Raw genomic sequence first — 27,553 nt, forward strand, 5'->3', positions numbered from 1 at the left:
GCGCAGGGAGCGGGTGACGTCCGCCGCTAATCGGCCAGATGGTGACACCCGGCGGGACGCCAGCCCTGAGGTCACCGCGGAGCTCGGGCTCAGGTACGGCAGGAGCCGGTGCCGTCATCCATCCCCTGCATGGCCTTGGGTGCTTTGGACCAGGGCCACCCCTCGGGGACAGGGATGGGGACGAGGTTGGGGTCACGGAAAATGCGGGCGCTGGGCACGTGCCGGGGGAGCCGAGGCGCCGGGAGCGGGGCTGCGTAATGAACCCCGAGTCCCGGCGGGGAGAGGAGAACTCCTGGCAGTCAAGTGCGCTCAGGCTCTGAATAAGAAGCACTTCATTCTCTTTTCAAACTGTATAATTTCTGCCTGATTGTAATGGCATATTTTAAAATTACCAGAAATCGAAGCCAGAAAATGGATACGGCTGCTTTTACTGCGAGCTGCGTTAACAAAGGATATGTAATGCATGAAATAAAAACACCTCCCTGCCCCCCTCCTTTTTTTTTTTTAAGACAGTAATAGGAGAAAATTGGTTTTGAAACTGAATAAAAGTCCCTTTCAGAGGAAATCATTTCTTTCAGGGTACCTTTGCTGAAAGTAAAATAGTGAATAATGAAAGGTGGTTACATGATTGTCTTTCATTTAGAGAGCGTGAGGACAGATGGAATCTGGGAGAAATGCACGATTGGAATAATTGCATGGTAACAAGGCGCTTGTTGTGAAATTAGTATCTTAAGAAAGTAGTGAAAAAGGCTTTTACTCATGAATACTTCATTATTAGGAGAAAACAGCACAATTTGGGTTCTCCAGACACCTGCTCGGTATTAGATGACTTCCTCCCCTCCTCCTCCTCCTCTTCCTCACTCACACCTTTTGCTGACAAGTCTCTCCTTGTCCCTGGTTTGCTGGGGGAGTCGGGATGAGACCCTGAGCCTGATGAGCCCAGCAAAGGCATGGACACCCTGCATGGATGGATCTCATCCTGGGGATCATCCCAGAGCCTGGCACCCCCTGCCTGGTGGAGGGCAGAGAGCAGGAGCGAGCAGCACAGGTCCTGTGGTGTCCTGTCCTTCGTGGTGGCTACAAAGCTGTTTTGAACGGTGACATTTAAACCAGCAGAGCTTGGAGAGCCCTGGGCACAGCTCGGGGAGCATCTATCCATGCTTTGTTTCCTGGTGCTGATGGTCACAGGCTCTGCCAGTGCCTGCCTGAGACCACCACACTCCTGAGGCCACCTCACCACTGCCCTGCACGCCGGTGCCAGCACTGGGACATGTGGGAAACATCCCAGATGGCTGCAGGAGGGCTCGATTCCCCCACAGCAGAGAAGAAGGAGTGATGTACGCAGCGGTGACACCCATCCACGATGTCCAGTTGTGACCCCCAGCCATCCATAAACCAGCCTGAGAAACTGAAACCAGCCAAAACGCTGGTGGATGGGCACCATGCCTGCTTTTCTGCTGCTCCTGCCCACGTGTCCCTGCACTCTCCGAGTGGGAATACCGCTCCCCGCGCCAGCTGGAGCAGTGGGAGGGTGTCAGCAGCAACTGGTTATAACTCAGGGTGCCGGCAGCGGCTGGGCAAGGATGTACAATGAGCAGCACCGTGGTGACGACGAGGTTGGCCTGACCCCTCCAGCTTTTGTCGAGCAGATTTTGATGCCAGCTGGGAGCTGGTGACAGATCCCAGGACCCCGAGTGGGATGTTAACACTGTCTTTCCCCAGCCTTGTCCGGGGTCACTCCGTGAGGCTGGCACCGGCTGGCACGCCGGCAGAGCGGTCTGGCACTGCCGGGACACCTCGGCTCTGCCGCATTCCCGGTGGGAACGGCGGAAAGCTCTGCAGGAAGCGCAAATCACCCGCTGAGACCTTCATATTTATTTTATATACATCCCTATTCATTTCAGGCTTTCAGAGTTAGTTGTTTATCTCCAGAGGAGCAAAAGCACTGAGTGCTGAGGAGCTCCTGCCGGGTGGGCGCGGGGGTGGTGGCAGGGGGTGGTGGCAGGGGGTGGCAGGTCCCTGGCTCACCAGGTGTCTCCTCTCTTGCAGGGTGCGGGGCGGCAGCGCCCGCAGGAAAGCCCAGACCATGCTGGCCTGCCTGCAGAGGACTCAGAACCCCCCAGCCCAGCACCTCCCCTGCCCCAACAAGGCGCTGGAGCCACGCAAGTGTAAGTGCCTGAGGGCGGGCGCCCGCTTTGATGCTGTTTTCCTTATTGAAAAAGACATTTATTTAACCGATAATTAAAAAGAGCAGGAGAAGCGGGGAGGAGAGGGGGAGGAAGGAGCCAAGATAAGCAAATTAAATTGGGTTCTGTGGTTGATAAGTCCAACTTCAGCAAACGTTGCAGAGCTGCCTGGGAAGCGTGGCGGCGGCAGAGGATGGTGCAGTCGGCCCCCCAAACCTCCCCAGCCCTTCCCCCCCTAATTACTTTCCCCGTTTTGCCGCAGCTCGCCTTCCCCAGGAGCTGGCCTTTCAGATAAGCTGTAAACTAGTTACATTAAAATGGGATCCAAAAGGTCACTCCGGCAGAGCACCTGTCTCTCCCAGCCTTTGTCTCTCAATCCAAACCGTGATTAAATGTATATTTAATGAGCCTGCTTTAGGCAGGCGTGTTTGACCTCCCCGGCTGGGAAAGACGCATTAAGATTCTCAAGTGATGAATGTGTGTTTTAAAGAGGGGAGTGGATATTTTTCTGCTGGTCTCAGTTGGATTTTTAAACATTGCCGGCTGAAGACAAATCAGCTGCTAAAGCTCTGCTTGTTAGGCTGTGACAGCCCCCGGGTGTTTGTTTAATGAGCTGGATTTTCCCGTAGATGTTTTTTTTTCCCCTCTACCTGGGCACCCTGAGCAGCCAGGTGAGCTGGGCATGGGCTTTGGGCAAGCTGGGCGTGGATTTTGGATGATGCTCAGCCTCCCTGGGACCCCCGGCATCGCTTCAGCATTGCACTGCCAGCCAGGAGGGTTATTTATCCTTGGAAGTTCTTTTATCCCTGGAAGTTCTTTTAATCCTGGACGTGCTCGTGGCCAGGTTGGACAGGGTGTGCAGCAGGTGTGCCTGCCCATGGCAGTGGGGGGAAGTGGGTGATCTCTCAGGTCACTTCCAACACAAACCATTCTGCATTCCATGTTTTTTTGTTGTGTGAAGCTCCCCAGTGGCCAGCACAGGGAACAGGACACCAGGGCCAGAGGTGGGGTTTTGGGAACCCAGCTGCAGCTTGCACTGCCCTGGAGCATGCAGTGCCTCCCAGGTCTCCTCCTTATTGGTGTCTAGAAGGAAAAAGGATGCTGCTCTTGTAAAATTATTCATAATCTGTCACGCCTGAGCATCACGGTGGCACAGGGCTGCTGAGAGGCTCCTGGAGCACCTCATTGCCATGGAATGATGAGCTCAGCCGTGCCCACATGGTCTGGGACCCACAGGCAGGATGAGCCTGACAGGGTTTTCTGGAGACTGAAGGTGTTCAGCACTGAGAATCTGTGTGGGCTCATAGTGGTCCTGAGGTCAGGATACAGCTGCTGGTCCCCACAGCATTCCCTGGATGCAGCTCAGAGCTAAGGACTGTCTCAACTCATGGAACAAAGCCCAGAGGCACCTTTCTGCTGGGGGGAGTCAGTGCATTCTAGCATTTCCCAAACTGCCACAGGTGCTGAAATAAGGAGGTTTGGGAAGCAGGAGCCCTCATGTGGTGTCACAAATGGTGCCATGGGTGTGAGAGATGCTCCTGGATACAGCTGCCTGTGTCCTGGGAGGGTCCCAACCCCAGGATCCTGGTGGTCCTGGAGTTGTGCCAGTGGGATGAGGGCAGAGGTTTGACCCCACCCCAGACCCTGGTAGGTGTGGGGAGAAAAGAGAGTTTTTGACCGGTCTCACCCCATCCTTCGGGCAGGACCGTGCTCACCTGAGATCTCCAAGAGACTTGTATCCCCCAGGATGGGTGGCAGCAGCCAGGCTCCCACCCAGACCCCCACGCCACGCTCGCCACCAGCTGCCACCAGCCAGGTCACCTTAATCAAAGTTTAGCTTGCCCGTATGTTCCCGCTCATTACCGGCAAATCCGGCACGTCTCGCTCCTCTCTGCCTCCTGCCAGCGCAAATTAAATTGCAGGTGACATCCAGGGCCACGCATCTGGCTTGGAATACAATTTTCCTTTCCTTATTTATGGCACCTGTGGGAAGCACGGTGGAGGGGCCGGGAGCCGGCGCGGGGCCGAGCTCTCGCCGCCACCGGAACGCCCGCGCGGGGAATCGGCGCCGAGAGCACGCTCTTCAAACCAGCCGCAATTTAGAAGTGCCTCTGATTACTTAATTTGCTCCTGAGTATCTCAGTAATTATCTTTATGGGTCTTATTTCTGTCCTCTGGCATTGTTTCTGTCGATATTAAATGAGTCTGGCTCTCGGCACTCTGGCTGTCTGGCCCGGCACCACTGTGAAATCCTATTATCCTGCCCACACCGCTGATTAATTTTGGTATTAATTTCACGTAAAAGGTGAGCTGACTCGTTTTCCTGCCCATGCAGGGAGCTGCAGGCGCCTTCACCCCCCGGTTCTGCCCCTGGCCTTTCCTGCTGATTGTTGTCTCCCCATCTTGGTGCCCCAGCGGGTCCGGAGCATCCCACAAAATCCATCCTGATAAAGCTGGAGGTGACTTTGCAGCTGTTGCCAGCGGTATTCCCAAGGCTGTTCCGTAGGAGCCAGCCTGGCATGCCTTGAGGAGGATGCAGGAAGGTGCCAGAGCCCTTCCAGCCCTGCCTGTGCCTCCTGCCTCCAGCAGAGGAGCAGGAGCCTGCAGAGAGGCAGCAACCTCAGGAAAATACCACGTCCAATTAACTCCAGCAGCCTGGTCCCTTTTGATTTTATCCTGGGCGCATTACAGGAATCCTGAGCTTTATTTAAATTATAAATCAAATAATGCCTCTCTCAGCTTGGCCAAACTCTTTGCTGCTCCCACTCTCAGCAGTCACGGAGCAGTGGATGATATTTAATGAAATGTTGCTTTCCATGTGCCCTCCTCCAGCCAGCCTGGGGCTGGGAGCGTGGCAGGGAGCAGGATGTGTGTCCCCCTAAAGGGGCTGGGAGCCCTGGGGAGTTCACAGAGGTGAACCTCATGAGCATCCTGCATGGCCTACAAGAAAGATGGAGAGGGATTATTTACAAAATAATGGCAGGATGGAATGGGAATGTCCTCATACTGCCAGAGGGCAGGGGTAGATGGGATTTTGGGAAAAAATTCTTCCCTCTGAGGGTGGTGAGGCCCTGGCACAGGTTGCCCACAGAATCTGTGCCTGCCCCTGTATCTCTGGAAGTGCCCAGGACCAGGCTGGACAGGGCTTGGAACAACTTGAGATAATGGAAGGTGTCCCTGCCCATGGCAGGGATGAGCTTTGAGGTTCCTGCAGCCCAAACCAGTCAAGGGATTCTTTCACCATTCACATCCTCCCTGCCGGGGGTCCCATGGGAGCTGTCACCTCGGCCCCACTGGGCCAGTGGGATGAGCAGCTCTTTGGGGCTGGCACAAACCCTCCCGGGGCCCATCTAGGCATTAAAACACTGAAGAGGGGATGGCCCTAATGAGAGGTGATGGCCAGGGCTCCGTGCCAGGGACACAGCTCCAGGGTCACCCACAGCTCTCCCTGCACCTGTGGGGCCTCTCATCAGTGATAAACCCGTTAATTGCACACGGGATGAGGCCCCATTTAATGGCTTCTCGTTACCCAATTCTGCTTGTTCCAAGGGCATTTTCATTAGAGTGGCTGCAGCGAGGCTTTGCTTTTGTACACACCCATAAAATATCATTTTAATTTCATGAGGGGTTACACATGAGTGAAGTAAGATTAATTCTTTCATTTTCAGTTTCTGGAAGGGATCGGTTAATGATGGTTCTGTGTATTTATATACGTGCCATAAAAAGGAGTTCAATTAACTGCTGGGCCCAGAATGTGCTGTTGACTTGCACTTTCCCAGCCGGGAATCGCTGCAAAAACACTTTTCCATCAGTCACGTGAGGAGGGTGAGGTGGGGCTGCTCCATGCCCATCTCCCCCCAGGGCAGAGCCCTGGATTTGGGGTGGGCTTGGCTGGTAATGGTACAGCACACGAGAAGGTTTGGTTTGTGTCCAAACTTCCCAGGACTGTGATGGTCTATTGGCCACAGAGCAGGTTCCTGGGCACTGGCAGACCCCAAGGTGGGGCGCCTTGTTTTGGGCGTGCTTTGCCCACCCTGCTCCCCTCAGCAGGTACAGAACCCATGTCTTAATTTAATTCAAATATTAATTGGCTGTGGATGAGTGAACTGAGGGGCTGGGGGCAGCTGGGATGAGCTGCGGGGCCAACAGAGATGGTGGGGTCCCCTCCTGGTCCGGGGATCCCTCAGAGGCTCGGTGGTGAGATGGCATCAGGATGGCACCAGGGCTTCTGAAAGGTGGCACTGGGACAGCACTGGGGTGGCATTGGGGTGGCGGTTGTGTTGGGGTGGCCTCAGGATGCCTTTGGGGTGGCTTTAGGGCTCTGTTGGCTTCAGATAGGTGGCACTGGGGTGGCAGTTGTGTTGGGTGACATATGGGTGTGACATTGCGGCAGCATCACGGTGGTGGAACTGAGGCGGCGCTTGAGTATGGTGAGGGTGGCATCAGGGCAGCCATGAGGGTGGCACTGGGGTAGCACCAGGATGGCATTGGGGTGACACTGGGACAGCACCAGGACGGCGTTGGGGCGGCACCGGCGCATCCCCGCGCGGTGGCCGCGGTGGCACGATGGCCGCGGTGGCACGGTGGCCGCGGAGGCACAGTGGCCGGCGTGGCGCAGAGCACGGCGCCGGTGCCGCGCTAATACCTCGTGGAGGAGACAAATGGGAAGTGACACGTGTGTGTGTAGACGGGTATTTGTGGTGACGCTTTGACTGCAGATAATAAAGTGCTCGCCCCGAGGTGATCCAATTCAGCAGCCGCCTCGGCAGAGCCGCGCGCGACGAGGGGGAGAAGAAAGGGGAGGAAGAAAGGCCCGTCTGAAATGACATGTCAGCCTAAAAAGGGAACGTGTTAACGGATGAATATCTGGGGACGGCGAGCCCGGCGCTTCCCTTTGTGCTTTGTCATGAATTTTGTTGTCTTTGCAGATTCCGGCGCTGCCGCGCGGGGTTTGCCACCTACGGTTATTCAGATGGATTTCTCCCGCTATTATTGCTGTAGTTGGTTTAATTTAAGCCCCCGGAGCTGGGGCGTGTTTGTCTCGGTTCCTGGCACCGGGGACGCTCCACGCCGGTGCCGGGGGGTTCTGCCGTAGGGACGTGGCGATTTTGGGGATGGCACAGGGTGCTGGTCACGGGTGGTGCTGTCCCTTCAGGGGGGGCAGGGACCCCCACGGCATCCGCGGCGGCGCGGTGGCCTCTGCGCCACCCATCCTGGGGACACTGTCACCATAGAAACCGCCGCCGGAGCGGGGTGGGAGGGCTGCGGGATGTGGCAGGCGCCCAACCCGCCCGGAGCGGGGGGCACAGTGCCCGCACAGACCCACTGCCCGCCAGGCAGCACCCAAAAATCACAGGTGACTTGTGGCTGCTCTCCCCACACCCCCCCCACCCCGTGCCCACCCGTTGGGCACCCTGGTCTGGGCAGGGCAGCATCCCCCAGCCACCCCCCAGCTCTGTCTGGGACCCTCTGGAGCCTGCCCTGCCCTTGGCTGGGGGTCACCGGCTCCGTGTGCCAGCTGTGCCAGGCTCTGCCCTCCAGGGCAGCCAGATCCTGCCAGGCAGCTTTGCTACTTGGGGCACAGACCCAAAACTTGAAGGACTGTCTCGATTTGTTAAATGTAGCAGCTTTTGTTTGTTTTCTTCCAAGTGTTTTCCAAATATTGAGGTTTCTTCCAAGTGTTTTGCAAATATTTAGGGTTTAGCTCTTACAAAATCTGTTCCCAGTGTGGCAGGCAGAGAAAAAGGGGATTTTTGATGCTTTTCGAAGCTTTGAAGGCATTGGGATCGCCTTGCTGTGAGGGGAACAGGGATCCTGGTCCCAAAGCTGGGTCTGCTCTCTTAAATTCTGCTCTCACAGAATTTAATTCATTTGGAGGCTGCAGCACTATTATTTTTAATAAGAGCCATTGGCACGGCTGCTCAGGTCCCCAGTGTGCTCCTGCCTCCACCCAGCCTCGCTCCCTTTCCCACCCCTCCTGCCCCCTCTGCCAATTAAAAATCCTGCCTAATTGCTGCCCTTCTGCCCTGCTGGCTCAGAGAGGCTGGACAGGAACAAACCAGGAGCTCAGGGCTGGAGATGCCAGTGCTGTTGTGGGAGAGGGGCAGGGCAGGACAGGGATGGAGGGTGAGGATGAGCAGGTTGAGTAGGATGCTCAGAGCATCAGGAAAATGCCCCTTCCCAGGGTGGATGTGGCAATGGGACCACGTGAAGACAGAGCTGGGGCAGACGCTTTCCCTGTGCTGCTTTTTTGGGGCCGAGCCCTCCATTGCAGCTTTTTTCCCATCTGAAAAAAGGGGTGAAAAGCGTTTTCCCTTGGGACCAGGGGAAGGCGAGGCCCATCCCCGGCGCTGGGAAGCTTCCAGCCACACGTCGCCTTCGGCAGCTTTAGAAAGATTCCCTGCCGAGATTACTTCTTTCATTTATTGCAAAATATTGTAGCGCCTTCGATGTGTAAAAATAAGGATTGTCCCATCTTATCTTGGAAGGGATGGGGGGGAGGGAGGGAGGGAGGGAGCTGCACGTTTCTCTCGTGCTGCTGTTAACTAGTGAGGTGCCGTGTCCTGCCACGTTCCCACTCAGATTCTCCCTCAGGAGTCCTTGCTCAGGGCTGTGCTGCTGCTGGTGCTGATCCCCAAATTGTTCCTTCTGTGCACCCAAGCATCCTGCTCCCCATCCCCTTCCAGAGCTGGGCAGCTGCCAGGCAGTGCAGTCTCATGGACTGGAAATTAAAGGCACAAATTGCCAGTGCCTGTGCTCATCCTCCTCCAGGGAAGAGGGATCCCAGCCAGGGATGTTGTTCCAGCACCAGCCTGGGGGACACACAGACACAGTGGAAATTCTGCTGGGTGTCCATCCTGTCCTTCCTGGTCTGGAGCATCCTTCCCAGTACTGAGCATCCTTCCTAGCAGTGAGGATCCACTCTGTCCTTCCTGGTTCTAAACCTTCTTCCTGATCCTGAACATCCTTGCCTGTATTGAGTGTCCTTCCTGGTCCTGAGCATCCTTCCCGGTGCCATTTTGACCCCACAACTACTTTAACCAAGCAGACCCTGGTTATCTTCCTTTCCCTCTTTGCTTCCCATCTTCCTTTTTTTTTTCCTAGACCTCGTGGGCAGTGGCTGCAGCTGGGCACGGTGTGGGGGTCCCTGGGGGCACCTGGGGTCAGAGGAGTGCAGGGGATGCAAGGAATACCGTGAATGTGGGGGATTTGGGAGATGCAGGGAATGCTGAATGTGAGGGGGAAGTAGGGGATGTGAGTGGTGCTGGCAGCAGGTGGGCACGTTAAAGGAGGCTTTTGGGAGGGGTTTCTCCCACCCTTCCTGCTGCCATCCCTGGTCCCTGCCAGACATTTTGCCTCACCCTGCTGCTCCGGGCATAAAGCTCCCTGCTGCATAAACCGAGATTTATTCCGGACCGCATCCCCAGCGGGGTCTGGGATTTACATCTGTGTCTGGGACTGGGTTTGGTGGCCAATTTGCTAAAGTAAAAAGTTGTTTAGCTGGAGGCGTAATCTCATAAGCCCGTGCTGCCATTAGCCAGGGTCTCCTCTCTGCCTGGCTTTCCAATAATGCTCCAAGCAGAAGCTCAGAGTAATATAAAAAGCCATCGGATTATTACTGCGGGCGATGCATTTTCCATTTACAGTAATAAAATACTGAAGAAACAAAACAATTTAAAATTCCAATAAAATTCAAACCAAATCTTTGGCTGCTGAGCAGATTCAATTATTTAGCTGTTATTGAGTGCAGGCTGGAAAAATAGAGCAGGTCAGGGAGGGAGGGGGAGCTGGGGGGTGCCGGACGCATCCCATGGGAATGTCAGTGAGGGAGGGAGCTGGGAGGCAGGGAAACATCTGGGAGAAGGAGCTGCTGGTGGGCACTGGCTGGCAGTGGCTGGGCTGGCTTTAGGGATGGCAGGAGGCACGGTGGTGATGAGTGTGCCGGCAGCCCGGGGGATCCCATGCCCCGCTCCACTGCTCCAGGTTCAGGGCACGGACGCGGAGGACGAACAGCGAGCGGCCGTGTCAGGGCCGGCTGTGCCGCCGGTGCCGCGGTGGCTCGGGCGAGTTTGCATCTTGCAGCAATTACAGCCCGCTGGAAAGCAGTAATTACTGCGGAGAGCGGCAGCGCCGCAGCCGCCGGCGTGCCGGCAGCCGCCGGGAAAGCGGCCGCTCTGTAATTTTCCCGGCGGGGGTGCGGTGCGTCACCCTGAGATGTGACAACACACCGAATTGGTGGCTTGTCACATCCAACCCAGCTGGAGCAAGGAGGCGACAAAGGCGGCTCCGGGCACGCGCCGGGGCTGGCGGGTGGGATGCCCTCGGTCAGGCTCGGATCACCGGGCCTGTCCCACGGCACAGGGTCACCCGTGAAGTGTCACCTGGAGCCCCAGTGCTTGGGGACAGGGTTTTGGTTGTCCCCGTCAGGGAACCGCAGTGCCCGCGGGTGACACCACCTCCTTCCCTCCCTCCTGCAACAGCCCCTTGGTTTTTTAATATTTTTCCTGGGAAAGGAGCATTTCCATGGAATGGGCTCATTAGGGATTCTGCGAGTGTCACCAGCTAATTAGTGTCATGTTAATTGAGTATTCGCGATGCTGCCACCTCCAAGGACAGTGGTGCTGGCATGAAGGGGAATGCAGATGTGTGTGCTGTGCCGTTCCTTGCCGTGCCATTCCATGCTGTGCCATTCCATACCGTGCCTCTGGGCAGGCAGAGGGGTCCCATCTGCAGCCCCCTGCACCCTCTGGCTTGGGGGGTGTCCATGCCCAGCAGAGCCCACCGTGCCCCCTCTGTGTGCCCTCTCTGACCTGCTGGCTCTGCAGGAGCACCGGAGCTTCCCAGAGGCCAGGGGTCAGTGCCTGGGATGTCCTGGTGCCACATGTCCTCACGTGTCCTGCCTGAGGGAGCTGCTGGTGCTGTTCCTCCTGTGTTCCAGCAGCTCCATTAAATCCTCCTCAAAGGCGCTGGTTTTAATTGGCTTAATACACTCGTTAATAACAATGCCTATTTAAAGACACCTGTAAAAAGCCCATAATATCAGCTTAATGGGAGCAATGGCTGGTGCAGGCGCTGCGTCCTGCCTGGGCAATTGCTGCACTGATGGAAAGCATGGAGAGCATGGAGAATGGCCATGGATGGAGAGCATGGAGAGTGGCCATGGATGGAGAGCATGGAGAGCACCCACAGCATCACTGCTGTGTCCCCCCATTGCTGCTGGGAGTGGAGGGTGATGTGGAGAGTCACAGATTCCAGTGTGTCCCTCCCGCTGAATCCTGGTTTTAACCAATGCCTGGTTCATCCGGGCATGTCACAGCCATGGAAATGTCACTCAGGGTGGGATTGGGACAGGCAATGCCTTCACAGGGAGTGTGGAATGTACCCAGAGGTGCAGCTCTTCCACGCTGACTTTGCCACCCAGGATGTGGTGGCATCAGGGGTTGCTGACCCTGGTGGCACTGGGAGCAGAGTGCTCCAGGTCCTGAGGGGCTGCACTGCCTGGGGAGGCTGGGCCTCCCCAAACCCCCCAGTTTTACCATCTCTCTCTTGCAAAACCTTCCTCTGGGCAGGCACCAGGTCTGGCATTCCCAGTGAGCCACAGACATCCCTTGGCAGGGCTGGGAATTTTGGGAACCAGCTGGGAACCAGCCATCGTCCCCGTGTGCTGACGTGTACGTGCATGTGCCTGCGTGTGTGTGTGTGAGTGTGTGTGGAGATTTTAAACACCTAATTTATTCCATCTATTAGATAGATTTTGTAGATTTAATCATTTTCACAGTTGGTGGCTCATTGGATACTCAAGATAAACTCCAAATGAAAGTATAATGGGAACGACAAATGAGTTTTCACACCAGAATGGCAGAAACTTGCTCAGGAAAGAGTTTGAAAGGAACAAAACTATATACATATATAATTTTTTTTTTCTGCAGTGGCTTTTGCTGACTCCAGTAGGTTACCACAGTTAATTTCACCAGTTTTGTTCATCTGTAAAATTGCATAAAAGTGACATTTTTGTGCTCATTATAGGAACTGCTGATTTATGGCTGGTAAATGCAATGCTTTTCCATTTTTGGTGAAGTTCTCGTAGCAGCGCAAAGCACCCATGAAATTGCTTGTATAATGTAGTTTAAATCCAATCTCAGAGAAAGATTCCCCCGTTGGGTAAAGTGACATTTCCATTCTCCACACCGAGTTTATTTTAGGCCACTTACAAGTGACTCCCGTCAGCGGGAGGGGACAGCTCGGTGCCGTGACCTGGTTTCTGCCGGGAGCGGGTGGGATCCAGCGGGGGGAGGATGGTGCTGGGGGGCCGGGTCCCCTCATCCTGGTGGCACTGGATTCACCCCAGGCTTTGCTCCCGCAGGCGAGACGGCCCCCATGCATTCCCCGCGCTACCCCAGCCCCGCCGAGCTGGACGCCTACGCACAGAAGGTGGCCAACAGCCCGCTGACCATCAAGATCTTCCCCACCAACATCAGGGTCCCCCAGCACAAGCACCTTAACCGGACGGTGAACGGCTACGACACCACGGGGCAGAGGTACAGCCCCTACCCCCTGCACGCCGGCGGCTACCAGGGGCTGCTGGCCATCGTCAAAGCCTCTGGCAAAAGCGTGGTGAAGAACTCGGAGGGGAAGCGGACTAAGCTCTCGCCTGCCCAGGTGGGCGTCGCTCCCTACCCCGCCTCAAGCACTTTAGCTCAAGGTCCCTCCTGCGCCGGGCAGCTGAGCTACCACGGCGGCCAGAAGCAGCTGGAGGGTCCCGTGCCCCCCAACGTGACGGTGGCGGCCTCGGTGCTGCCTCTGGCGGGAAGGAGCCTGGCCCTGCCGCCCTCTAACCTGCCCTCCATCCAGAGCATCATCTACCAGATCAATCAGCAGTGCCAGGCGCAGGGTGCCCAGCCCGGCTGCCCGGCCGTCGTGGCCGCCCACCCCAGCCCGGCCAAGCACGGCGCCTTCGGCCCCGGCTACGGCGGCACCGTCCTGCCCGAGTGCCGCAAGGGCGCCGAGCTGGCGCTGGGCTCCAACCCGGCCGCCGCCCTGGGACCCAAGGCGGGCGTTTACCCCGAGGGCATGGACTACCTGGTGTGGCAGCAGAAGCAGCAGCAGCAGCACCTGCGAATGTACAGCGGGGGCAGCGGCGGCGGGGGGGCCCTCAGCAAATCCCCCGAGACGTGCGCGGGCGCCTCGCGGCCCTACGGCCTGGGCGGCGCGGCCGACAAGGTGAGCTCGTCGCCCTTGAACTGCATGCACGGCAACTTCGCCGTGGGGCAGTACTTCGCTCCCCCCTGGAACAGCATCCTGGTGACCCCCAACAGCGACTGTTACAACCCGCCGGAGCTGGGGGCCGGGCCCCGCGAGCTGGGGGTGCCCCCGGCCGAGGGGCTGCCCAGCAAGACCCTCTGCAATACCTCCATCCTCAGCAGCAGCCTCCAGTCCCTGGAGTATCTCATCAACGACATCCACCCGCCCTGCATCAAGGAGCAGATGCTGGGCAAGGGCTACGAGACCGTGTCTGTGCCAAGGCTCTTGGACCACCAGCACGCCCACATCCGCCTGCCCGTCTACAGATAAGGGATTGATGCTGCTCTTCCCAAACCCAGGGCGAGGACTTTGGCGCGAGCTGCCGGTACCGGACGGCGGCAGCGAGGGCGGGGGGACAGGGAGGGGGACGCGGGGTCGGCTGCCGAAAGGGCTCCCGGGACACTGGCGTTGCACCGGGGTCCCCAGACTGGACACACCCGCGACCCGCTGGAAGCCGAGGCCGAAGGACCGCTTGTCTATATAGCTCAGAAATCATTTTATCTCCACGAATGTGAACAGGGAATTGCTACGAGTTGCTGCTATCCAGGGAGGGGAGGCTCCGCTGCGCTGGCGGTGCCCAGAGCGGGGCAGAGCCCGGTGTTGTGGCCGGCCGGGAGGCTCCAGGGTGGGTCCCAGCCCAGGGTGTGGCCAGGGGGGGCTCTGTGGTGGCCGGTGCTGACCTGGCAGCTGTCCAGGAGGCTCCACAGTGGCCGGTCCTGGCACCATGGTGGCCAGTGCCTGCCCAGTGGTGGCCAGTGCCAGCCCGGCGTGCGGCCGGTGCATGGCTGCAGGGAGCTGGCGCCTGACCTGTAGCTCAAGTCCGTAACTTGCACTGCTTTGATTAAAGCTAATAACTGGGGACAGTCTGGAGGCTATTTAAGAAAAACACTTGAAAACTTGAACAGATTTTTTTTTTTTTTTGAATTTTTTTTTTTTTAGTTGACTAGGCTGTACATCTACGTGTTGGCTGCTACAGAGTCTCCTCCCACCCCTCTTCTTCCTCATCCTCCTCTCGCCCGGCCTCACAGTGGCCACGGCTCCTATTCCCACTCAACCAGGAGATTTGGGACCCCCTCAGCCCCTCTCTCCTGGGAACCCCCTGGCTCTCACACTTCCAGGCTGTTTTATTTCCCCCCCTTACTGTCGGTTCTACCTTGGTTCTGGGTCGCGGTACCAGGGCACTCGCATACCTCCTTTTTTTTTCTCTTTTTTTTTTTTTTTTTTTAAAAAAAAAAACAACCCGAAACTATTCCAAAATGCTCATTATGGTCCGTTATTCACTCCGTGTAATTCTGTGTTTAATAGATTTGTTCATTTACAAAAGGCTCCTCACCACGAAATACAAAGTGTTTTGATGTTTAAAGGTAAAAGAAGAATAATATCCCGATGAAACCCAAGGTGATTGTGCTCGGAAAAGAGGTACTGTATCCCTGAAAGCCTGTTCAAGCACTAAGTGCATTTACAAATCTCTGAGAATGTTTTTTTTTTATACTAAAATTGACCATTATATTCTACTGTGAGAAGTGCTGGCTGCACTATATTGTTTTAAAAATGAGAAAACAAAATGAAAAAAAAGTAAAAAAAAAAAAAACCGAAAAAAAAGAAAAAAAAAAAAAAGAAAAAAACCAACACAAAACCCGCAAGCCGTGTGTCCGGATGGTGTTTTTCCCAAAGTAAAACCAGGATCTCGCTGGATGTGTGCTCTGGAGTCTCTTTGCTTTGCTGTGGGCTCCCCCAGAGCTGGGACACCCCTCCTCCTCCAGGAGATTTTTAGGGCATAGAGGAGCACCTATAAATAACCCGTTAACGATGCTGAGCCATTAATCCCGCACCAGTCTCCGCCTCACACCCAAGGGACTGCACATGGGACAAATCCCTGGGATTAGGGGCTGTGGCCTCACGTGCACCCGTGGGACACCCACGGGGCAATGGGTGCCGGGGTCAGGCACCGCGTCCCCATCCCGTCACCGCTGCAGGGGGTGGCATCTCCGCTGCCATCCGTCACCCACGGCCAGCTTCCCGCTGGGTTTCCTCATGGAAGGGACATTCCTGGTGCTCTCCTGTCACTCTTAAACCCGACCCCCCTGCTCTGCCCGGCAGCAGCAATGAGTCAGTGGCACCACCGGGAGGGTGGTACTGGATCCCAAATAGCTCCCGGCTGTGGATGCATCTCCACGGCCTCTGTGTCCCATGGTGGGATACACGGCATGGCCTGATCCCAGCGGGATGGGATGGGATGGGATGGGATGGGATGGGATGGGATGGGATGGGATGGGATGGGATGGGATGGATGCGATGCGATGCTATGCGGACACGATGAGGATGAGGTAGGATGGGAATGAGGATGGGATAAAGGTGGGGATGGGATGAGATGGGATAGGGATGGGGGCAAGACAGGGATGAAGATGGGAATGGGATGGAGACAGGGATTTGGGTAGGATAGGATAATGAGGAAGGGGATGAAGATGAGAACAGGATGGGGAGAGGATGCTATGGGATGCGATGGGATGCGATGGGGACAAGGATGGTGATGGGGACACTGCCACAGGCCTGGAGCTGCCCGGTGGCCGTGGCTGAGGCCGGGGCTGGCAGCTCCATTTGCTCACTCACCATAACGGCGCGCGTGGCTCCGCTGGTATTTATGGCACGCCAGGAGGGGACCGCTCCGTCACCGGCAGCGAGCGGCGTGACAGCCGATCCAGGGAACAAAGAGAAATTGGGACAAAAGGGAATTTTCACAGAGGTTAACATTACTGATGGGGGGTGCCACTGCCTGCCTGCACATTAAAATTAGTCCGTCTGGAGGAAGATCTTTGCTCAGATCTTTGTCATTAAAAAGATGCCACATCAAAGGAATGTGAGGCTGGAGCGTGGCGGGGCTGCAGGCGGGTCCCTCTGCACAGGGCAGCCCCTCCTTGGGGACTCCCCCACACCAAAACAGGGACTTTACAAAGGCTGGGGTGCGTGGAGCCGTGCTGGGGGCTCCAGGAGAAACTTTGCTCCGTCAGCGGTGCCCGTGGGAGGAAGATTCATTAGCGCTGCCTCCATCAGATTTCCCAGCTCGCCATAAATCAGGGCGAGTGGCTGGGAGCGACGGCGCGATCCATCTTGCAGGTCTCCAAGTCATTACATTTCATTAGGAGGTGTGCGGGGGTTTTTATTATTTAGCAGGTTAATTCTCCCCTCAGATCGCTCCTTGGGAGGAGGATTTCGCTGGGCACGGGGAGGCTTCAACTGTGGAATGCAAAATAAATGGGTCCCACCTTGGCAGGCACCTGCCTCCAGCCAGGGCTGCCCCAGTGCCAGCTCTGGCAGGTGCAGGAGCAGGGGACCCAAAATGTGCACAGGCACCTGTGGAAGATGAGGCAGGGACACCTGAGGTACGTCCCAGCACAGAGGATGAAGACACCGCAACCCATTGTCCTCCCATTCCATGGGGCACAGCCCCCACGAGCGCTGCGGGAACACATTGAAGGAAACTATCCTGCTTCTGGCCTACAGACATCTTCCTATTCAAATAATACCAATAATAATACAGATTTCTAAGGCAGGTGTGCATGAGGCTGATATTAAACTTAGCGGCCGCCTTTGCTGTTTGGGAGCGAGGAGGAGAGACAGGCAGTATAAATTGCACGGCTGCAAAAGGACTTAAAAAAACCCATCTCTCATTTTGATTGATATTAGCTTCACAAATTAAGCTTTAGATTTATCTAAAAATAAATTTGCTTCCACGCTCCGCATTCTGGATGACAAGTGCTTTTCTCTTCCCTTTGTTGGGTTTGTCATCGCTGGCAGGGCGGCGTGGGGAGGGGTGGGAGGGGGCCGGGGCCGAGCACCCCCTCTTCACCGGCCCCCAGGGTGCCCCCATCACCACAGCTGAGGGTGAAACAGCTCAAGGCTTGGTGGGGCAGGGGGTGAAAGGGCCAAAGTCAATCCCTGAAGGTGGCAGAGGCCTCCTGTGCTGGGATGTCACCATGGTGGCTGTGGTGTCCCCGTCCTCACAGAGCCACCGCAGGGTGTAGAGTGATGAGGCTCGGTGACAGCTGCCCTTCCCACACCCCAAATCTTTTTAAAGCCCATTGACATGTGGCCTCTCGGCTTTGGGGCATCGAGATCTGCACGGGAGGGGAAAAAATTGGTTTATATCTCATTTTACTAGAAAATCCCATCTCTGGCACACTGGGTGGCTGAGTCCTGCTCCAGGCCTCCCCAGACACCACACCTGGCCCAGGCAGGACTGGACTGTGCCACCCAAGTTTATTGTTTTCACCCAAGAACCGGCCTAGAAGCAGAGCAGCTCAGCTGCTCATTTGATTATGAAGCAGGAGCCGCCACCTCCGCCTCTCCCAAGGAGCAATAATGAAACATATTCATCCCTCACCCTGGGGAAATACTTAAACCACAATATGAGAGATGTATGTAAATCACATTTAAAAGGAGACGGTGCCGTTAACGCTGACGGCGACTCATCAGGTTGGAAGATGAAGTGTCCCCTCTGCTGCTGAAGCATTTGCTGAGAGAGTTGGGCTGTCCCCAGGGCCCTGGCCAGGGTCTCTGTCAGTGTCACCGTGTCACCATGCCACTGCTGCCCACACAAAGTGCTCCTTCACACCCGCACAACGTCCAGCTGCTAAAGGAACACTCACTGCAGGCAGCTGGGAGGATGAGGAGCAAAGGAGTTACAGAGGGGTGACGGATGGGATGGAGTGAGGATGGGGATCCATGGGGATGGGCTAGGGACGGGAGGAGATGGGGCACGGATGCGATGGGGATGGGATGAGCACTGGTTTGTCCCTCGGCCCGGTAGCGGCCCCACGCCTGGTCCTGCATCGTGCGGTGTGTGCTGCCCTCCAGTGGGGCGGCCTCGCACCGCGACCGTGCACCGCATCCCTGCACCGCATCCCTGCACCGCATCCCTGCACCGCATCTCTGCACCGCATCCCTGCACCGCATCCCTGCACCGCATCTCTGCACCGCATCCCTGCACCGCATCCCTGCACCGCATCCCTGCACCGCATCCCTGCACCGCATCCCTGCACCGCATCCCTGCACCGCATCTCTGCACCGCATCCCTGCACCGCATCCCTGCACCGCATCCCTGCACCGCATCCCTGTACCGCATCCCTGCACCGTATCCCTGCACCCCATCCCTGCACCGCATCCCTGCACCGCATCTCTGCACAGCATCCCTGCACCGCATCTCTGCACCGCATCTCTGCACCGCATCCCTGCACCGCATCTCTGCACCGCATCCCTGCACCGCATCCCTGCACCGCATCCCTGTACCGCATCTCTGCACCGCATCCCTGCACCGCATCCCTGCACCGCATCCCTGCACCGCATCCCTGCACCGCTTCCCTGCACCGCATCCCTGCACCGCATCCCTGCACCGCATCTCTGCACCGCATCTCTGCACCGCATCTCTGCACCGCATCCCTGCACCGCACCTGTGCATGGTAACCATGCACCGCATCCCTGCACATCACATCCCTGTACCACACCTGTGCATCACATCCCTGTACACACCTGCACACATCCCTGTGGTACATTCCTGTACCACACCCGTGCACCACACCTGAGCTCAGCCTGATGGGTGACCGTGCCCAAAAGCATGGCTTGGCACGGTTTGGCTTGGCCTGGCCTGGCACGGCCAGGGAGCAGGCAGCTCCTCCATCCCTCCCCGAGCCCTGCCAGCAGCCTGGCTCTCCCATCCGGAATCACCCAGCGCCGGGAGGAGGCGGCGGTGGCGGGTCAGTTTTTATTACTAAATAAATAGTCGTACAAATCTTGTGCAAAACTCTGTGGCAAAACCATTGGCCTTGGCGGGCAGCAGGGGCCGTGCTCCCCACCCCGGCCTGGCCCGGGACTCCCGGCACGGCAAAGCCAAGCGGTGGCCCAGGAGCTCGCCGGTACCGCCGGGGCAGGACCAGGGCCCCATCCGGGCTGGACACCCACGGGGACAGCGGCTGCCGGAGGGACAGAGGCTGCGCAAATCCCTGAGGAGCAAACAAGCACCATCCAGCTCAGTGGCGATTCCAGAGCCGCTCCGGGGGCCCGGGCAGAGTCCATCAGCTGCCGGTGCTGCCGTGCTAGAGCGGGGAGCTCGGGGCATGGCAGTGCCGCCGCTCCCGAGGCTCCGCTGTGCCCATGGTCCCCAGGGGTACCACCACCTCCTCCGGCGGGCAGCTCTTGTTCAGCTCCACCACGCGTGGCACCACCGTCGACCACCGATCTGTGGAGATGTGCAGAGCTGGGAGCCCGTGGCTGCTCCCCAAACCCCCAGATCTGCCCCTGGGGCTCATCAGAGGCTGCAAGCAGCATCCTGAGGGATGCTCCCAGCCCACAGCGCGGTGCTCACCTCTCCGCAGCCGGCCCACGGTGTGCGAGAAGCCGTAGTACTGGTATGTGTCGCTCTTGCCTGGGTCCTCACTGATGATTCCCAGATTCTGGTTCCAGTGGGACCAGTTCACCTCATCCACCCTGTGGGGAAGGTCAGACACGCAGGGGCATGGAGCGCCCGGGAGCCAGGGCAGGAGCACCAGCACCCACCAGCAGTGCCAGCTGAGTCCAGACCAGTACAAAGTGCCCAGAAAACGAGTGCACGGTGCCAGCCCCCCAAAATGCTGCTGGCTCTGGTGGGAGAGGCTCAGATGAGCCTTTCTGAGGGCGCCCACCTTTACCTGAAGCACCAGCGGCGGTCAGGGGTCCCGTCCGTGCCCTTCCCCACAGTGACCATTTCCCCTGAGCGGAAGGCTTTCCGTAGGAACACCGGGAAGGAGCGCTCGATGTCCAGGATGGTGGTGGCCCACTGCCAGGGACACCAGGGACTGCTTGAGCATGGAGGTGCCTTGCCCATGGAGCTCGGGATGCTGCAGCCCCCCAGGCACAGGCAGCCCCTGGAGCCCCCAGGGTGGTACCTGCAGCTTCCAGATGTGCTTGCTCTCCTTGGAGACTTGGCCCACGGTCTCACCCATGAGGGCGATGAGCATGTTGAGGAGGAGCACAAAGGTGAGGATGATGTAGGTGACAAGGAGGATGATGAAGACGCCAGGGTACTTGGCGCTCTCGAGCATCTCCAGGTCGCCCATGCCGATGGTGAGCTTGAAGAGGTCGAGCAGAAAGGTGCTGAAGGTCTGGCTGTCCCGGCAGGATGGGTAGGTGGGCACAGTGCAGTTGGGCTTCTCGCTGCACGACTCACTGCTGGGACACGGGTTGAGGAGGGACACCAGGGCTGGGGGAGAAGGGACAGGGACAACGAGTCCGCAGGGGCGATGGCAAGGACGGGATCTACAATGGGCCCCAGTGTGGCTCCATGCTGGCTGAGACCTTCTCCACCACGGGAGGAGGCAAAGGCTGAGCCTGTGGGCAGGTGGGATGGAGCAGGGGGTCTGCAGCCCCCTGCCCAGCCATGCTGAGCCACAGGGCTTGTCCTTCCCCCAGCCAGGGGGCCTGGCCGGTTACCTGACGCATAGCCGATCATGAAGAGCAGGTAGACCAGGAGGAAGCGGAACAAATCTTTGAAGAGGATCTAAAAGTGGTGGAGAGTAGGGTGAGGTGTGCTGGACCACAGCATCATCACCAAGCTAGCACAACTGGGCTGGAAGCAGGGCAGTGGAGAGCCACAGGAACCCTTCACAAAGCCTGGAGGAACCTCTTTAGGTTGTACTTCCACAGGAGGATCACCCCTGGAGAAGGACAAGACCCACGACCCCACCAGACCTTCTGGATCATGATGCTGTAGGTCCCCGTCAGCTTGAGCCCACGGGTGAAGTACAGGGCATTCATCCAGCCCAGGACCAGCGCAAAGACCATGACAGCCAGGTAGGCCTCGATGCCACCCAGGTACAGCCCCGCCGTGACAATCACCAGCACCGAGTAGATGAAGCTGGAGGAGAGTTGGGGTCAGAGCACAAGCCCGGGGGCTTCAGTGGCCCGTGGCGGCCCTGGGGGTTCCCCACATACTAGAGCAGCTGGAAGGAGCCATCTATGAAGAAGGAATTCACACCCGGGCACTTCTTCATGAACAGGTCTTTGATCTGTGGGAGAGAGGAAGAGGTTGGAGGGTCTGGGTTGCAGGGTCCCCGAGTCTGGGGCCACTGTGGCAGTGGTGGATGCCTCAGGGGATGGGGCTGGAGACCCCAGAAAGAGTTCAGCGGTCCCACGGAAGGACCCCCTGCCTTGCCACACTGACGTTTGTGCAGAAGAAGAGGATCCCAGTGAGGAGGGTGATGATCTCCCCGGCCAGGCGCAGGTAGTCAGCGGTGCTGGTGTAGGGGTAGGGTGGCTGCGGGGAGAGGACAGAGCTGAGCTGCTCCCCCATTCCCTGGGACAGAGACCTGGCAGACCCCCCTGCGAGGCAGTGCTGGCCCGTGGGGCTGTGCCAGCCTGGGGACTCACAGGCCCTTCCATGGGGCGGTAGTAGGCGACGAGGGTGAAGATGATCATGGCGCTGAGGTAGGAGACCACACTGATGTAGAAGGAGACGGCCCCAAACTTGCGCCACTTGTCCCTCAGCAGCTCGTTGATGGGCTCCACGGCCAGCATCTCGTGGCGGTTCTGGTGGGATGTGGGTGCTGACAGACGGGACAGAGCCACCCTGTCCCCTCCAAGCCCCTCCCAGTCCCCCCCAGCCCCTGCACACCTCGATCTTGCTGTTGTAGACGAGGATCTCCAGCACGGACACCTCCTCCCCGCAGGTGTCCAGCGAGGAGAGGTCATAGAGGGAGGAGTAGACGGGGCCGTACGCCCAGTCCTTGAATTTCCGGGAGAGGTGCCGGACGTCCTCATCCGTGATCTCCCGTCGGATGATGTGCTGGAAGATCTGACGGAGGGAGGGAGGGAGGGAGGTCTGCTACCCACAGACCTGGCCCCACCTGCCCCCCTCACCTCCTCCCACCCCATCCTGGGTGCATCCCCAACCCCCTCCCTGCACCCCAGTGGGCTCAGGATGCTCCCAGGTGCTCCTGGGGTGATGCAAAGTCCCAGCCCTCCAGGATAACGCAGCTTTTGCATTTTTGATGACTCCCCTGCCTGCCCCACCAGAGGCCAAGGGCAGGTCAGGGGAGGAGATGGACCGTGTGAGGGTCTGGAGTTAATTAGGAAGGGGTTGGAATGCAAAGGGATGTTAATTAGCCAGGTTAATAGGATGCACATCCAGGTTTCCACCAGCATCTGCAGAGAGAAGCCGGGCATGCACCGAGTGTGACGGGGCTCAGCAGGGACGGCAGGGAGACATCCCCCAGTACGGGGGGACACCGTACCCCGATCTTGCCGGTCTTGGCTGCCATCATGAGCGGGGAGAGCCCATCGTTGTTGAGCAGGGCCTCCAGGTTGGTGTCGGGGAAGAGCTTGGCGCACTTGACGAGGAGCAGGTCGTACATCTTGGTGACAAACTTGGTGTTCTCGCGGGTGTTGTCGGCGATGGCCACCAGGGCGTGCAGGACGGTGTTGCCGCGGGAGTCCTGGCGCCGCAGGTCCGCCTGCTTGTGCCCGTTCTCGGTCAGGTAGTGCACGATGTGCGGCTGGTTGGTGCAGGCGGCCAGCGAGAGGGGCAGCTCACCTGCGGGGACAACGCCGGGGCTCTTGTCACCCCTTCTCCTCTGCGGGGACATCTTGGGGTGCGGCCCCCCGGGTCCCTCCCTGCTCACCGAAGTAGAAGTAGCCGCCCTCGCTCTTGGGCTGGAAGAAGCGGCCGCGGGCTTGGGCATGGACATCTGCTCCCTTCTCCACCAGCAGCTCCACGTAGTGCTTGCAGCGGCGCTCGATGGCGATGTGCAGCGCTGTCTGGCCTGTGACACCACGGCCCTTCAGCCACCGCCTTGCCCCGGGACTTCCCCCGCCCTGCCAGGTCCCTCCTCTGGTCCCCGCAGCACCGCAGTGTCCCCCGTGCCCAGGCGGGGCCAGCAGCGGCCCCACGCCCCCCACCTCGGTAGTAGACGTCCCTGAAGGGCGAGTTGATGAACTCCCGCATGTTTCCCGTCTTCTCGGCGATGTCCAGGAGGACGGGGATGGTGTCGTTCTTGCCCCCGCTCAGGTTCAGCAGGGCTTTGGGCAGGCACGTCTTTCCCGTGGAGGGCTCTGCGAGTGGAGGATGCTGAGGGGGCCCAGGGCAAACCCCTCAGGCCCCTGGCTGCCCATGCCAGAGCTGTGCATCCCCATCCCTCAGCACCCGGTGGTCACGGCACAGCCCCGGCACCAGGGCAAGGAGCGCCCAGGTCCTCACCTCGGAACTCCTCGTCTGTGAGGCGCTTCTTGTGGGTGAGCAGGAAGGAGAGGAGCCCATCCAGGCCGGCCGGGGACCCCCGGGAGACGATGTCGAAGAGGATGGGTCTGTTGAAGACCTTGAGGACGGGGGGCGGCTCGGGAGCCGGTCCCTTTGCGGCCGGTGGCTGCTTCCTGCGGGAGAAACGGGAGCCGCTGCCTCGGCTTCCCCCTCCTGGGCAACGAGCTTGGGGGTGCTCAGCCACTGGGGACAGGCCCGTGGGGACACCTCCCGGCTGGGGTCACCTGTGAGGCCTTGGCAGCTCGCACCAGGTGCTGCAGCGCTTGGAGTCCCCAGCCGTGCCCCCCGGGAGGGACGGGCTCGGTCACGCTCCGGCACCACGGGTGAAGCCAGACCGGTCTGAGCAGTCGGCAGCAGGAGGGGGGGATGGAGCGGGGACAGCCCTGGGCACCGGGAATGGGGGCACCGGGAATGGGGGCAGGACGGACGGCGGCTGCCCCAGCCGGGGATTTCCAGTCTAAGGACTCACGGGGGCATCCTGGCCGCCTCCACCCACCTGCACGGGGGAACATCCCGCTCTCCTAAGCCGCTTGCAGCCCTGGGTGGGGACCCTGGCGGGCCGCCCCAGGTGCCCGGCACAGAGGGGCATTGTGCGTCCGGCCGCGGGCTGCCCCCCCCGGCTCCGGTTTCCTGGCGCGGGCAGGGCGGAGGCCCTCCTGAAAAGCCCTTTCATGCCGCAGCCAGACAGCCGCACGGGCCAGGGGAGCGGCCGGCGCACAGAGCCTCTTTCATGGCGCCCGTAAGGGGGAAGGGGAGCGCCATCCCGGCCCCGCGGTACCGGGGGCTGCGGACCCCCCGGCACGGCACGGCACGGCACAGCCCAGCGCTGCGGCTGGGACTCACTGCGAGCTGCTCCCTGTGCGCGGCACCTCTGCCCAAAGCAGCCCAAAGCAGCTCGAAGGTCTGCCCGCGTCCCCAGCTGCTGAGCATCCCCATCCCCACCGGGGTGTCCCCCACGCCAGCTCCCTCCGCCGCACCGGGGGGCGCGGGGGGCCCGTACTCACTCCACGATCCTCCTGCGCCAGCGCTTGTTCTCGCTGGGGTGGTGGCGGTAGGTGCCGTAGTCGAAGAGGGAGTCCATGGGGGCTTTCTTGGGTGCGGGGACCACGGGGGACTCGTAGATGGTGGCCTCCAGCAGCTCCATGGGCTTCGGGGCGCCTTTCCGAAAGGCCCCGTGGAATTTCATGCGGAGGTTTTGCTTTCCATCCCCGGCACCGGGGGGACCCCGGGTTGCCTCGGCGGGGCTCGGGATGTCCTCGCTCTCGAACAGGTTGGCCAGAGAGGAGAGCGGGAAGGATTCGTTCTGGAGGGTGCCGTCCTCCCCCGCGCCCTCCCCGGCATCGCGCGGGGCGTCCTCGGTGTCTGCCATGGTCCCTGCCCGGAGGGACGGGCACGACCCACCTGCCTGCCTGTGACCCCCGGCTTCTTCCAGGAGAGCAGGAGAGCTGGCAGAGGAAAACCCCGTGTCACTCCCCAAAGACCCTCCCCATCCTCTCCCCGGGGCACCGAGCCTCGCGGCGGGACAGGTCCCACACCCACCCTGGCACAGGTTGGGGTCGGGGGGACTCCTTGAAGCTCAGAACCCCCCGGACGGTCCTGCCTTGTCCCGGCTCTCCTCAGCACCCACCGATCGCTGCGGGGACCCCTCACGTCTGCGGGGGCCCCTCCGGCTGCGGCGCTGCCGTGCTGGGCGAGGGCGAGCCCGGCCCCGCTGCGGTCAGCCGGGGTGCAGCCCAGGACAGGGCACAGAGCAGACCCTGTGCGCTGCGATCTGCCGCCCAAGGAAAGAAAACATTCCTTGGGATACTCCCCACATCCAAGGAAGCGTCCAGGGAAGCGCCCAGAGGCAGCAGGAGCTGCCACTGCAGCAGCGCTGGGAGCGGGGCCAGGGCTGCTGCTGATGCTCCACAACCCAGGGGGGCTCGGTGGGACCCGGATCTGGGCACCGGGAGGGGACAGGCGCGGCACCGGGGGGGCTGCAGCCCGCGGCAGGGCAGGAGCAGCGGCTGGGACAAGAAATTACGGGTTTAGGTTGCCCAGAGGGACGCGGAGATGAAGGAGAGACGTGCTAACAGCGCGGCCAGCAGAGCACTGCACCGTGTCACCGTGTGCAGGACACGGACAGGTGACTGAGCTCAGACACTCCCCCAGCCCCGCTTTCCACCAAAACCCTCCGGTGAAACCCAGCAGCGTTAGGGCTCAGCACAGCTCCCGCCTGCGGGGAGCTCAGCCCTCCCGGGACAGAAAAAGCAGTAGGAAACGTGTCATTTTGTGCTGGGCTGAAGCCCCGTGCGACAAGCCACAGTGGCAGGCTGGGCCCTGTCGGGAGGGCAGCCCGGCCGGGGAAAGGGCTCGAAGGAGGCAGCGGGTCCTGGCAGCCCCGTGGCTCCCGTGGGCACGGGGGATGCGGGTGGGAAACTGCCCCAAAACTCTGTAGCGACAGAAAGGGCGTTCAGGCAGTGTCCCCTTCTCCCTGCCACCCTCGGGGACACCCGGTGGGGCTGGTGCAGCCCTGGGGGACACAGAGCTGACAGTTTCTCCTCTTTGCTGACTTTCCTGCCATCCCTGTCTCTGCAAGAAATTCCACAAGCACCTGCCAAAGCCCGCAGCTCCCACATCCCGACCCCATGCAAAATCAGGGCCCCTCGCATGGCAGGGTTGACCCTGGACAGCGGAGAAGAGGGAATTGCCAAGCACAGGGACCCTGCGGGCTGGGAATGGGGACGGAGCACCTGACCTGTCCAAACTGTGCTGAGACCCCGAAAAGTGCAGCTTTAGGGAAAACCCGGCCACGGCACGGGCTGTCACACACCTGCTGTCACCGGCCAGGACAGAACTTGTGTGGGAAATGAGGGACTCAGGGCTGGTGCCACCAGCCCGGGTGCTGCCAGGAAAGGTGCTGTCACAGGGGTTTGATTTGGCCCGTTAGTTATTTGGGTTTGGATTTTTCAGACTTCCTCACCTCATGGAATAACTGAGTCAAAGCACAGCTCTCACATCCAACACAAACCCCACCTGTGCTCCCACCTCTTCCCAGCTCCCCACCAAGGTACCTCCCAGCTGGACCAGTGTCCCCAGCCAGTGCCCACCACGGGAGCACGGATGCTGTCACCAACACGGGGATGTGCGGGGACATCTATGGGTGGGTGGCAGGGAGGGTGTCCCATGACATTAAAGGGTGATCCGGTGGGAGTGAATCATGTTAGAAACGCTCATCCGGAGTGATGCAGCTGCTTCCCAAAATCATCCTCGCTGCTGGCCCCGTGCTCACCTCGGCACCAGCCAGGGGCTCGGTGTGGGCAGCACAGGGGGTTCGGAGCAGGGGGGAGCCCCTTCCTCAAAGCTCGGCCTGGGAACCCAGCGGGCACCTCAATCTCAGACCATCCATAAGGGTCCACCCGGCCCTGATCAGCTCAGCCCTCGACCCCGACCTCACCTGGGGTCTCCATCCTGCCCCGGTCCCCGTGTGCTGCCCGGAGAGCTCCATCCTGCCTCAGTTTCCATGTCCCCTCACCGGAGGGGCTCCATCCAGCCCCTGTCCCTGTGTCCCGGCCCGTCCCACTCCCCATCGTGCCCCCCGTTGCCCGTTCCCCCGGCTCCGTACCGCCAAGGGTCCCGTGGAAAGTCCCGTAGGCTCCGGCGCCGCCGAGTCGCCCGGGGCCGGTCCCCAGAGCGGCCCCTCCCCGCCCCGGCCCCGGCTCCAGCGGCGGAGGCGGCACCGGGACCCGCCCTCGGGCTCGGCCCCCGCGGCCCCGGGCAGTCCCCCGGGAGCACCGGCCACAAA

At 59.4% G+C, this 27,553-nt stretch overlaps 2 protein-coding genes across 6 annotated transcripts in view; one reads left to right on the top strand and one right to left on the bottom strand.

Moving 5' to 3' along the window:
- FAM222A (family with sequence similarity 222 member A) overlaps window positions 1-15,123 on the top strand; it is a 30,016-nt gene extending 14,893 nt beyond the window's left edge. For 2 of the 3 annotated variants that reach the window (XM_086855899.1, XM_086855898.1), the window contains exons 2-3: window positions 2,050-2,168; window positions 12,550-15,010. In XM_086855899.1, coding sequence (XP_086712025.1) covers window positions 2,087-2,168; window positions 12,550-13,757 — 1,290 coding nt within the window. In that variant the 5' untranslated portion in view covers window positions 2,050-2,086 and the 3' untranslated portion in view covers window positions 13,758-15,010. Of the gene's footprint in view, window positions 1-2,049; window positions 2,169-12,549 lie in introns of all 3 variants that reach the window. The other variant, XM_086855897.1, reaches the window with a different exon arrangement.
- A 4,108-nt stretch (window positions 15,124-19,231) lies between these two features.
- Window positions 19,232-27,448, bottom strand: TRPV4 (transient receptor potential cation channel subfamily V member 4). Of its 3 annotated transcripts, XM_086855895.1 has the most exons (18): window positions 27,374-27,438; window positions 26,507-26,605; window positions 25,309-25,540; window positions 24,774-25,214; window positions 23,710-23,882; window positions 23,412-23,564; window positions 23,135-23,275; window positions 22,748-23,046; window positions 22,129-22,308; window positions 21,885-22,043; window positions 21,679-21,771; window positions 21,450-21,523; window positions 21,207-21,372; window positions 20,949-21,015; window positions 20,405-20,718; window positions 20,168-20,295; window positions 19,846-19,967; window positions 19,232-19,719 (listed from the first exon to the last, which is right to left on the bottom strand). In XM_086855895.1, the coding sequence occupies exons 4-18, from the start codon at window positions 25,136-25,138 to the stop codon at window positions 19,577-19,579; spliced, it is 2,577 nt and encodes an 858-aa protein (XP_086712021.1). In that variant the 5' UTR covers window positions 25,139-25,214; window positions 25,309-25,540; window positions 26,507-26,605; window positions 27,374-27,438; the 3' UTR covers window positions 19,232-19,576. The 3 variants fall into 3 exon arrangements, with proteins under 3 accessions (XP_086712021.1, XP_086712022.1, XP_086712019.1); XM_086855896.1 differs by lacking the exon at window positions 25,309-25,540 and having other exon boundaries at window positions 27,374-27,437; XM_086855893.1 differs by lacking the exons at window positions 25,309-25,540; window positions 26,507-26,605 and having other exon boundaries at window positions 27,374-27,448.
- Window positions 27,449-27,553: the final 105 nt, after the last annotated feature.

Source organism: Cyanistes caeruleus, chromosome 18 (assembly GCF_971803275.1).
Source record: "Cyanistes caeruleus chromosome 18, bCyaCae1.hap1.1, whole genome shotgun sequence".
Taxonomy (NCBI): domain Eukaryota; kingdom Metazoa; phylum Chordata; class Aves; order Passeriformes; family Paridae; genus Cyanistes; species Cyanistes caeruleus.

What these genes read in the sequence shown, in the direction of transcription:
- TRPV4 (XM_086855893.1), bottom strand. Translation starts at nt 25,138, where the DNA reads ATGGCAGACACCGAGGACGCCCCGCGCGATGCCGGGGAGGGCGCGGGG. An exon ending in GGGCGGCTACTTCTACTTCG is followed by an intron (nt 23,047 to 23,134) that starts GTGAGCAGGGAG and finishes TTGTCCCCGCAG; the next exon opens with GTGAGCTGCCCCTCTCGCTG. An exon ending in ACCGCCCCATGGAAGGGCCT is followed by an intron (nt 21,772 to 21,884) that starts GTGAGTCCCCAG and finishes CTCTCCCCGCAG; the next exon opens with CCACCCTACCCCTACACCAG.